The sequence below is a fragment of the Arachis hypogaea genome, chromosome 13 (assembly GCF_003086295.3).
Source record: "Arachis hypogaea cultivar Tifrunner chromosome 13, arahy.Tifrunner.gnm2.J5K5, whole genome shotgun sequence".
In the NCBI taxonomy this organism is placed as follows: domain Eukaryota; kingdom Viridiplantae; phylum Streptophyta; class Magnoliopsida; order Fabales; family Fabaceae; genus Arachis; species Arachis hypogaea.
In genome coordinates this window covers 139,581,882-139,594,631 of record NC_092048.1, presented here as the reverse complement: position 1 = coordinate 139,594,631, position 12,750 = coordinate 139,581,882, and the positions used below count along the sequence as shown (strand labels likewise).

General features: G+C 27.3%; 1 protein-coding gene across 1 annotated transcript; it reads left to right on the top strand.

Moving 5' to 3' along the window:
- The first annotated feature begins 10,849 nt into the window (after positions 1-10,849).
- LOC112792148 (major pollen allergen Ole e 10) lies at positions 10,850-12,687 on the top strand. The gene is made up of 4 exons (XM_025835253.3): positions 10,850-11,052; positions 11,136-11,480; positions 12,087-12,117; positions 12,349-12,687. The coding sequence occupies exons 1-4, from the start codon at positions 10,998-11,000 to the stop codon at positions 12,452-12,454; spliced, it is 537 nt and encodes a 178-aa protein (XP_025691038.1). The 5' UTR covers positions 10,850-10,997; the 3' UTR covers positions 12,455-12,687.
- Positions 12,688-12,750: the final 63 nt, after the last annotated feature.

Genomic DNA, 12,750 nt, shown 5'->3' with positions numbered 1-12,750 from the left:
AATCTATACTAAAATCCAACCAAGCATTTCATCAAACACTTGGAAGGCATAAAAGGAAAGCATAGTAAAATTGCAAGAAAAGTAAATCTACACTACTCAATTGCAGTGAATTAAACAACAACAAATCAAATGAACACAATTATTATGAATTACCTCTAATTGAATTGAAAGAGAATAGGAGGAACAAAAGTAGATCTACAACAAAGTATAAGAACAACATAAAGGAAATTACAACAAAAGAATAGAGGAAGATGAATGTAACAACAAAGAATTGAAAGGTAGAAGTAGACGAAAGCAAAGATTAAAACCTAGATCTAAGAACTAATCCTAATCCTAATCCTAGAGAGAAGTAAGAGCTTCTCTCTCTAGAAACTAACTCTAACTACTAAACTATGACTAATGATCAAAAGTATGTTGATTCCTCTTCAATCCTTGGCTTAAATAGCATCAGAAATGAGTTGGATTGGGCCCACAAGGCTTCTAAAATCGCTGGCCACGAGTTGCATTAAGTGGATCATGTGCCACCATCGGCGCGTCCGCGTACTGTGCGCATGCGTGCCCCTATGCACGATGCAACTATGGCAAATCTTATATCGTTTCGAAGCCCCGGATGTTAGCTTTCCAACCCAACTGAAACCGCATCATTTGGATCTCTGTAGCTCAAGTGATGATCAATTAAGTACAAAGAGGTCGGCTTGACAGCTTTTGCGATTCTTTCATTTCTTCATGAGTTCTCCATTTCTACATGCTTTTTCTCCATTCCCTTTGATCTAATCTTTGCCTCCTAATTCTGAAATTACTTAACAAACATATCAAGGTATCTAATAGAATCAAGGTGAATTAAATTTAGCTATTTTAAGACCTAAAAAGCATGTTTTCACATTCAAGCACAATTAAAGGAGAATATACAAAACCATGCTATTTCGTTGAATAAATGTGGGTAAAATGTGATAAAATCCCCAAAAATCACTACAAGATAAACCCTACAAATGGGGTTTATCACCGCCTCAGCAATGGGACCACAATGACGACGACGACGATTATCGGGATCCGTAGGGGTTTGGATTTTTTTTGTTTATCTACTTCATTGTATTCAGACCATTAATTTTTAATAAAATAATTTGTTAATTTTTTATAATTTTATATTTTTGTTATAATTTTATTAACAAGAGTTTTAATTTGACTACTAATTGTGACTTAACTGTGCCAAAAAAAATAATAAAAAACATTACCATAGGATTTACCATCGGATAAATCCGACGGTAACTTGGCGCCTAAGCACGTGAAATGGCCGACAACTCAGTCTCAACAAATCCATTGAAAATTCCGATAGAAAATTTGCCGATAATTAGCGCTGGACGAAAAAAATCCACTGATAAACAGTTTTCGACAACGTTTATATCGTCAACTCCAGGACGACAAAAAATTCGACGGTAAATCTGACAATATTCAATGTTTTTCATGTAGTGTAGGTAAAAGGCAATGGTATGACTATCGATAGTATTACTGCTGTTACTGCTACTGATAATAATGATGATGGTGGTGATGATGACGACGACGACGACGACATAGAATTAATAAAGGTAGAGTCGGTAAAAAAATGATTTAACTTTTATTAATAAAAAATTATTTGAAATGATAAAATTAAAATTTATTTTAAATAAAAGGATAAAATTAAATCAAATTAAAATTTGGAGATATTTTTAAAAATTTTAAAAATAAAATAAATTTTATTCTTAAAAAAATTACTAGTTGTACACGAGTTTTGTCACACTATTTTTTTTTCCTGTTGCACTAGTCGTTACTCATTAATAAAGTGAATAATGTCTGTGTCTTTTATATTGTAAGATTCTGATTCTGCGGAAATTGGTATACTTGAGAGGATTTTTTTTGTTAAACTTAATTAATTTTGTGATGTTGATTGCCAAATTATGCCCAAAAAAAATTTCACCCACATACAGCTGAAACGTTCATTATTTGCTTAAGTTTTTGAAACAAACCTGCACTTTAATTTCTTACCCAAGACAAATTTATTAAGGATTAATCAAGTGTAATTAAATATTGCAAGTGACCTGAAAGTGATATACGTAGAAACAAAAAGGTCAAGATATCATGCCATTAACAGTAGTAGTAACAAATAAACGTTACTGTTTGTGTGTTGTTTTAATTTAAGAGCACATCTTAAAAATATTATAAAAAAATATTTTATTAAAAGGTTTTTATATTTTTTATATATTGAATATATCAAATTTTATTATTAAATTTTAAAAATATACCTCTAAAATGCAAATGAACTAATTTCTTTAGAAAAATAGAAGCAGCAAGATGTGTTATTCATTAGCAAGTTGTGAATTTGCATTGGCGTTCTTGAATTTCAAGGCTGCATGCTATGAGACTTGAAGTTTTATATTTTAATTTTTAAGATTTAGAATCTTACACTATTTGTAGGCTGAGGCATTTAAAAAGTATTGTTTAAAAATTAATAAAAGAGTTATATTTGATCTATAACAATATTTTGGGACTTGAGGCAATATTTTTAAAGACCTTATGTAGCGTATCAGCGTATGGTAAGGAGTATTAGGACTGATATTGAAAAATTTAGACTTAGTATAATATTTAGTGGTCATAGACTGCAACTAAAATTTTAGTGTTTATTTTTAAAATTTCAATTCCTTTAATATTTTAAAAAAATAGAAACATAAGAGACTGAAATTTTAGGAATAAAGACTGAAACTTTAACAAATAATTTCTTTTTAAAATATCCTTATCCCAAATTAATAATTCCAAGTTTATTCTTGTCCAGTTCTTCAACCACCACCTCTGTCCTATCACCGCTGCTAAGATCACCACCTCTCACCTCCTAACTCCATACCATCTCTCATCTCTATCACTACACTTCTACTATCATCTCTACTTACAACCCATCACTATCAACAAGAATAATAATAAGAACAATATCAAAATTAGAATAATAATACCAACAACAACAATAACATCAAATATTTCTAAAAATCGGAACAGAAGAAAAAGAGAAAAGAAGAGAAGAAATGAGAGGAAAAAAAGGAGGAGACAACGGTGCAGAAAGAGGAGCTGTCGACGGGTGCTGGATCGAAGTGGACCGTAAGTGTTGGACAACAGGGACGGATAGAGGGCGAACAGAGGAGACACGCGGACCCGTACAGAGGTGGCACGGCACAGCGCTAGAGAGAGCGTGCGCACGGCAGCACAAAGGCAACACGTGGACTCAAACAGAGGCGGCGCGAGAGAGAGCAAGAGAGAGTGCAACAGCGAGAGCACACGATACAGTGGCACGGTGCAGACTAGAGAGAGAGAGAAAGAGATGGAAGGAAAAAGGGTAGGTTTTATTAGTAAGGATATTTTGGTAGTCTCATTTATTTAAGTCTTTATTTTTATTTTAAACTAAATAAGATATTGAGATTTGAGACATAATTCAGTCTTATACACTTTACACTAAATATAATACAAAATTTTAATTTATTTTTTATCTTTAAATCTCTGTCTCTTAATTAGTCTCTCTTCTAAATGCTATCTTATAGATGTGGCAACGTTTTTTACTTTTTTATTTTAAAGGTAACACTTAAAAACAATTTCTTGAAAGCGTTGTCTTTTTTTAAAAACAAACAACACTTATAGCTGTGTTTCGAGTAACGCTTTATATACGTGTTCTTCTGTAAGATAAAACAAAAATGGAATATAAGGGTACGTATTTCAGTTTTAAAATATGAACAACATGATGTTGATGGTTCAGTGCTTCTGTGCGTGATGTATGTGTGGCATGGTAAGATTGGACGATATATAAAATGGATTTGAGGCTGATCATGATGTGTATTATTAATATTCCTATGTGTCAATATAATATTATTGATCCATTTAAAAATGATATCAATGCCCTCTAAATATTTAATAATTATAGATATGAGAGCAATGGCTTATCCAAATGAGAAATAAGATTTGTATGTTACAATTGCCTATATTTTGATTGAAAAAAATTAAGACATATAAATCGTGCATGTTGGTTAAATCATAAAAAATTAATTGAGTGAATACCGATTGTGTCTCCAAATAATTTTTTTAAGGATTAGAAAGCTTTTAATAAAATAAAATATTTATTTTAATTTTTGATATTTAATTTTGTGAGAATAATTATTTTTTTTCAATTATTTCTTTTAAGAATATATTTATGTGATACGTTAATTATTAATATAATTTTTATAAATAAAAATAATTAAAAATTATTAATTTCTCTCAATTTTACACAATAAATTTAACTAATGTATTTAAAAAAAATAACAAAAAAAATTAAACGGCTCTAACAATTATTTTTAATAGACGAGACTCTCAATAAAAAAATTATCAATTCTAATTGACTCTTAAGTGTTAACAAATAAATTAACAGTTTAATATGTTATATTGACTTATACTGTTAATAAAAAAAATATTAACAAAAAAATTAATCATTCTCTTAAAAATAAAGATAAAAAATCGAAAATGATAATTTCTAAAGATCTTATTATCTTTTAAGATAATTATCAAAAATTATTTAGGATTTTTTTTAAAATTAATTAGAGTAACTAAAATCAGCTCGTTTACAAACTCAAGAAAAAAAAAATCACACCCACGCTAGATGCCACCATTGATAAGAAGTAAGAGAAGGAAAATATTGCGATATATAGAGTTAAAAACTAGCTTAAAGCTAGCATAATGCATGTATGTATAGGTCGGCGTTTTGTAGTTGATGATTTCATTTACGTGAACATACATACAAATTTTCCATGAATAATGTCACAAATTGTCATGGTCATCAATGTGTACAAAATAATTTGATTTGATCCTTTGTTCTTTGGTGTACCTTTTTTTTAGTTTTGCTATATATTTAAATATTTTTTATAATTAAATTTAATTAAATTGATTTAAATCCAACAAAATTCATTCACATAAAAAATAATTTAAATTATATAAAAATTATAGAAAAAATAATATCAAAATTTTTTAATAATAATACATAAATTTTTTAGTTTTAACATCAAAATTTTATTACAAAAATATAAAAATATCATTTTTAATATAGTATTTTTTCTTATTTTTTTAAAATATTATTTTTTATATTAAATTTAAATGAGTATATTATATTATATTATAATTTTATTTAGTTGAATGAATACATATTTTTTTACTGATTTTGTGTTATTAAATATTTTATTTATTTATTTTTTTGTTAAAAAAATAAAATAAAAAAATTATAAAAAAATAATGATAATAAAAAATAAATTATTATTAAATAATTTAATATATTTTAAATTTAATTTTGATATATTTTTAAAAGTTGTTAAGAATAAATTTGAATATTTATTCTAGAAAGCACATGAAAACAATTGCGTTATGTGCATATAGTAGGTCGGCTTGCCTCCTGATGTGGTTGAAAGTATTATGTCACGTGTATATTAAAATTAGTTACTAAAATCAGTTATCAATATTAAAATATAAATATATATTAAAAATAAATTAAAATATATATTTATATATAAATATATTAATGATTGATTTTAATAATTAATTTTAAATAATATTTTTTATTATTATGTTATGCCATTAGTAATTTATCATGCATATATTTCACAAATTATGATTATCATCATTATCACTATTATTATTTAGAGATATTTAATTTTATATATTATACACTATTTCTGTATATATCTTTCTTACATATATTTTTTATTTTTAATATTAAAAATAATTAACAAAAATGAGAAAAGATAAAAATCTTATCTTTTATTTCATAAAAAGCCTGAACAAATGAGATATATACAAAAAAGTCTATAAAATTATTTCTCTATTAGTTATTTACTTTTTTTTCCCCTTAAAGCAACACCTACATCAGATTCACTTTTTTCGCTTTGTGAGCTAGGAACTGTATTTTGTTGGCTAAAGCGAAAAAGTTGCATAAAATAATTATTTGATTATATCTCTTCCTCTTTTTCATCTGGTCATTTTTTGTATATATATGGTGAAAAAGAAATTTAAATGGAAATATTCTAATCTATATAACATTTGTAGCCAAAACAAAGTAGATAGATTAACAGAGTGAATATATACATGGTGGAACAAAATTAATAGTAGTGGTGTGCATGCATGGCATGTATAAATATATTGAATGATTTTTAGATGGGGTTGGAATTCATGTATGTTTTCTAGAAAAGGAGAAACGGAAGCCCTCACTATTCATTGGGATAATTTGATTTTTTTGGCAAGGTTTTGTATAGTTTTATCAATAAAATGTGCAATTTAATATATCTTATTGAACCTTACTCTATTTTTGGGCAGACACATGATCTACTCATGGACACAGATCTGGTGTTGTTTTAGCGGAAGAAAGATAATTAATCAGCATTCAATTAACCATGAGTTTTACGAGTTTGAGAAATAATAATGATTATTAATTAGCCTCCCAAATTTAAAACTCAGGTTTTGTCTTTTACTTGTTACAGTAATTGTCAATTTTTTTAATTATTATTACCAGGACCTACAAGCTAGAGTGTTTTCTACAATAATAATATGGAGATCTCAAAATCTTAACCCCTAATGTTTGATTTGTATTTTTCCTATATGCTATATAAAGTTGGCTTTGCTCGAGTCTGTACCTCTTTTTATTAATCACCTAATTAGCATATTATATTGATTAGGAACTGAGAAAGATCTCTGTTAATATTTTCGGGGGTGCTGTTAAATTTAAATAAACAATTCAAAAATCAAAAGTGAGTAATAATACTCGAAGATAAAAACTCATATACAATTAATTTCTTACGAACAATTTTGATAGAAACTAAAAAATAGAGAGAAGGAACTTTGGCAGAGAAGCAAGAATGAAAACTGAGATTGATATATTGTAATTTTATTAAAGGTGAGTTTTATAGTGTTTTTTATTATGGTATTTAAATTATCTAACTTATTTTTAAAAATAAAAATAATTAAAACAAAAACGTAAAATATTTAAAATTTATTAAATATTATCTATTTACCTTTTTTGATAAGTTAAACACAATCTCAAAGGTATCATAATATTCACCTTTATTAAATAAGTAAGTGTGTTTCACATCAGTAAATTAACTATTTAAGAATCTGTTATAACTAATTAACAGATTCACTAACACTGGTCACTTTTTTTTTATCAGCACTCTTATTATTAATATCTTCAATAAATTTAATATGTTACTAATATATTTAATAATTTTTAATTATCAATTTCATATATATGAGTAGTAATCGTACTTAGCTTAAACATAGAAGATTAAAACTTACTACTGTATCATCACTAGCCATAGGATCTATATTTAGTAGTTTGTTTTCCACTTGTTTTCCTTAGTTACTGTTTTATAAAAGCACCCAACAATTGCCTATCCTAGCTATATATTTGATCCTTTTTACTTAAAATACAAGTATCATGTTCAAAATTAAACTAAAATAAATCTATCTAATTACTCTCATATATAATTAAAATTATATTAAAAATTAAAATATTTTTACACTATAACAAAAATTATTTTTAATGATAAATTAGTAGTGATAATAACATAATAATCACTGTATATCTTATTTAACTTATATTTTTATACAATTATACTAATTATATATTTATCGTTATTATTATATATTATAATGATAATTAAATACTTTTTGTAACAATTAAATAGATTTTTATTAGAAATTGTATAATTATCACTAAAATTTATTAGCGATAAACATAAGATGATTAATATCTTATTATAAGAAAATATATTAGTAGTTATTTTTATTGTTACTAAAAACAAAATAAATAATCATTAAAAAATAATTTTTCTAACAGTATTATTAGAGTAGACTTTTTTTTCTTTAAAAAGAAAAGAAGAGGGATGAAAAGAAAAAGGATAAGAAAAAAGAAAGGCAAACTTAGGATATAAGATTGGGTTGTAATTAAGCAAATAGTTGAATAGTTTATTAATATAATTATATATTATTGTGCAAGAATCAAAAGGAAAATTCGAATGAAGCAGCGTTTGAGAGAGAAAAGAAAAACACCCAGCAATATTCCCGCTATTTTGATAGGCCGACAATCGGACAAAATATGTCACATTAGTCAGGAACTCATCCTTAGTTATTGTAAAATAAACTATAATTAGTTCAAAACCATTACATCATGCATGCCACCATCAACTTAAAATAATTCCACACACTTTTTTAAAACTCTAAAAGAAGAAAAACTAGCATCTTTCATGCCTTTTCCCCCATACATATTATTTAAGTGTAATGAGATTTGAATAATAAAACCATATCATCATAGTTAAGATAAATTAAATATTGTCTAATATAAATCAAGTTACTATATATTAACTAAATCCTAATCAAAATTAAGTTGACTCAAATCAAAATTAATCCTTACACTATCATAGTTGCTTTAGTAAAATTAAAGACAATCATATAAGTAATTACTAATAGCAAATATAGTATGTAAAATAATCTAATTTTTAATTAGTTAATAATAGTCAAACTTTTTATTATAAAGTTATTTTTTAATCCTCATTTTTTTAAGAATTTAAGATTTAAAACTAGAATTTAAAATTTAAAATTTATGATATAAAATTTAGAATAAAAATAATTTAAAAATATTAATTGATGTTAATTGAAAAAAGTCGACTCTCTACCTAATTAAATTCTAGAAATTATATATTAGGTGTTATTGAACTGAGTATTTTTTTATTTTATTTTATTTTAGTTTTATATGATAAAGTTTATTAAATTTGGAATAAAAATAATCCACGAATGACTGCATCTAGACTAATGAGAAATAGAAAAAATGGTCTAGAATCTCAGTTCGTTCTCCTCGGTACCATAATAATATATAACGTCCACGCCATATGTTCCCACATTGTTCTACATCGTTTTTATGTTTTCTTTATTTCCTTTAATATAATATAAAATTTGGTTTTATCAGAAGTTGTTCATCTAACTACAAACTTTGTCTCACTCTACGATATACAATACTAAGTATAAATAATCAAATTTTAATCATGTGGTTAGCAAGTTGATACTACGTTGTGATTTTCCCCAACAGACGCTTTCAATTTAATTAGTCAACCGGTTTTTATGGCTTTAGTCTTCTTTATAGCATAGAATTTTGCGATGATGTTAGCTAGATAGACCTTAATTATTTCTTCCCTATTATTAATACAACGTATTTGTTTATTACTAGGACTCTAGGAGATTACCTTACTTTTATAGGTGTTGGAAACTCATTTGTTATGACTTTTTGTTTCACGTACTACGTACTGTGTTATTACTATTCTAGATCTGTTCCAATGTTTGATTAGTTAGTAGCATTTAATAACATCTTTTAGACTAAAGTTAGAGATGATGAGATTATAAGCAATCAATATGAGAAAATGTTTTAGGATTCTATTGCATCCCAAAGGATACAAGAATTTGTTTAAGACAAAAAATAAGAATCATGCTTAGCGTACACCAAAAGTTAATTATCAAATTAATCACTCATTATATATTTAAATATAAAACATATAGTATAATACATATATTTATACTAAAATATATGGTAATTGAAGTGTGTATATGGTATTTTTGAAAAATTAAATATACATCAAAAGATAACACTTAGATAATGTTTGAAAAAGATATTAAGACTAAAAAACAGAAATTGGAATAAATCTTTGTATTGTGTTTAATGTAAAGTATATAGAAATGAGTTATGTCTTAGTATTCTTTTTTATGGTAACAGGTGCCATAATAAGGTGAGAGATTAGAAGTAGAATAGAGGTGAGGTTAGAGAGATGAGGATGGTGGAATAGGTAGAATAGAAATTTAAAAAGTTAGATAAAAATATTTTTGAAAATAATTGTTATTTAAGTTTCATTTTTTGTCCTAAAAAATTTTAGTCTTTTTTATTTTCACTTTCTAAAAGTATTGAATAGACAAAATTTTAATTTCGTCTCTAGTTGTCAAATAATATCAAATTTCAATTTCACTTTATAAAAACAAACACTAAGTTAAATCCTTAATAACCAAATAAATTATTTATACTTTTTTTAAGATAATAAATTGAAAAATTTTTAACTTTAGCATTACAATATCACAATAATCTCCCAGTACCATTTACACGCCAATTTTTGAGAATTTACTATTAATCTCTAAAAAATCTCAAATTCGATAATTACCTAGACTAAGACTTTGCTTGCAAATAATACTTGAACAAAAGAATAATGTCTAAAGGATTAAGGCCTTCGTGTTTATGCATTTAAAGGAAGGATTATCAGTCAATTTCACACTTTCATCGTCATGATTGTATCTTCTTTAATTTTTTTGTCCAATAAAATATTTTTATTTAGATAGCATATATAGCATCATTACTTAAAAAGTTTTTGTTAGGATTTCACGTATAAACTCCCAGTTTGATTGGTAATGGATTCAGTCAATGGATTTTTTTTCGGTAAGCATACAGGGCCTAGGCCCAGAGAATTACAATAAAAGATAAGCTACGGGCTATAGTTCCCCCTTTACAATCATCAGAGTCCGAAATATTTCTGCAAGTAAAGATAAAGTAACATGTCAATGGCATGGGCAACTACAAGGATTTTTTTGGACTTTAACTAGAAGGATTGTGTTATGTTGCTTCCCCTCTTTCTGATTTTTTGGGCATAAACTTACAATCTTGTATAAGTATATAGTGTAGTGTTTCGATTCACCTTAAAAGCTGAAAAGGCTGAAATAAATACTGCTTGTGCAGTGTAGCAGAGATAGTACTACTCTATATATCATCACTGTTCTGTTCTCCATTCTATACTTGAATTAAAATTCTAAAATAAACAAAATTTTCTCTTTAATTAACTAGCCATTCCGTTAATAGTTTACTAATACTACTCATCGCATTCATTCTTGCTTTCCTTCTCTCTAGAATTATTAGTTGAAGGTATTACTGTACTAGAACAACTATGAAAAAGAATGCGTGGCTTCTCTTATGCCTGCTTTTTATGGAATGTTATCTCGGTAGGTCTCATTCTCATGAAATTTTGTTCATCTCCTTTATTTCTTTTTAACTTGAACCGTTTGATGAATTTCTTCTTGCTTAGATAAAGCCATGGGAAGGGGAATAACAACGCAAGAGAAGGAAGATGCAGCAATGCCGGTGGCAACAATGTCGCCGCCGGAAGGCAACACGACATTCATCGACGGCACCACATGGTGTGTGGCATTAGGCGGTGTTTCTCAAGTTGATTTGCAGAATGCTCTGGACTGGGCTTGTGGCCTTGGAATGGCGGATTGCGCCGCCATTCAACAAGGCGGAGCGTGTTATGAACCGGACACACTGCTGTCTCATGCATCCTTTGCCTTCAACAGCTATTACCAATCTAATGGCAACTCTGATATTGCTTGTAATTTTGGAGGAACTGCTACTATCACCAAACATAATCCCAGTGAGTCTGCGTTTTCGTCTAGAAATTCAAATGCAGTTAATTTCATGTGAAGTTGGTAATTTAACAGCTTGATATGTAACAGTTTTTAACTATCAATTTCATCTCAAGTTAACTGCATCTGAGTTTTCAATGTGTTTGATTTCTATAACTTTTAGGACATTAGTTTCTCTTCTTTATTGTTGGAGAAGGATCATTCATGAGGGTGTGGATGGTCGAATTGAAGCTGCTGCAAAAGGCAGTTGCTTAAGCAATTTCACTTTTCAATAAAGCAATTATTTGGAATTCGTTTACATCAGAAATCTTCTGAGTTGGATCCATTTTTCGGAATGGAATTAATACATCTCTTTTTCAGAAAAAAAAGGAAGGAGCATAACTATAGATGCACAGAGTGTATATTCGTTGCATTATTAGTTGAACCATGTTACACGTGTATAAAAAAATTGATTATTTATATAAAATACATATTAAAATATGTAACAAGTGTCATATAAATATATAAGTAGTAATTTTTATATAACAATGCGAAATTGTTGGTGTATTCATGCTTGGCTTTTAAGATCACATGATTCGTACTAAACTTCAGTGTTTAATTTCTTCTGATTGCAGGTTATGGAAAATGTGTCTTTCGTACTTCTGGGTATGTATGATCAATGATGTACATATTATTGCAGTCATGATACAAATATAGTTAATATATTATTTCAAGAAAATGAGTATGATAATAATTAGTTACCACTTACTAATACATCATTAAAAACCTAGTTAAAAATTAGTACAAAACTATTTAGAACTGTGCATGCACAACATAAGCATTTTGTTAATTAATTAATTTTACTTATAATCTTAATTTCATGTGACATATATTCAGATCTTTAGATTCTTCGACAGCAGCTTCTATGGGAAGACACAGGCAAAGCTTGATTTGGTGGGAAAAAATTGGTACCATTCTATGGCTTTCATACATTTGGATGTGAGTTATGGTCGGTGAAGCTGTGTGTGCAAAAATGGAACGTGGGAAATTAAATAGTGGAATGGTTACTGATTGTATCTTTGTTAGTATAATAGAATTTCACTACTCTTTTCGTAATTTGCCAAAATATTCTTAGCTTTCATTTTGCGTCAAGACAAGAATCTATTTAGTTGTGCATATCTCTTTTCTTTTCTTAGTTTTAGTTTTAGCAAATTATTCGTTTTCCCTTATGCTCAATATTCTTTTTGTCTGCTTGTTTCATGTATCTTTGGATTCAGGTTTCTTATTAGTTGTTATTTA

What these genes read in the sequence shown, in the direction of transcription:
- LOC112792148 (XM_025835253.3), top strand. Translation starts at nt 10,998, where the DNA reads ATGAAAAAGAATGCGTGGCTTCTCTTATGCCTGCTTTTTATGGAATGT. An exon ending in TTTTATGGAATGTTATCTCG is followed by an intron (nt 11,053 to 11,135) that starts GTAGGTCTCATT and finishes CTTCTTGCTTAG; the next exon opens with ATAAAGCCATGGGAAGGGGA. An exon ending in TGTGTCTTTCGTACTTCTGG is followed by an intron (nt 12,118 to 12,348) that starts GTATGTATGATC and finishes ACATATATTCAG; the next exon opens with ATCTTTAGATTCTTCGACAG.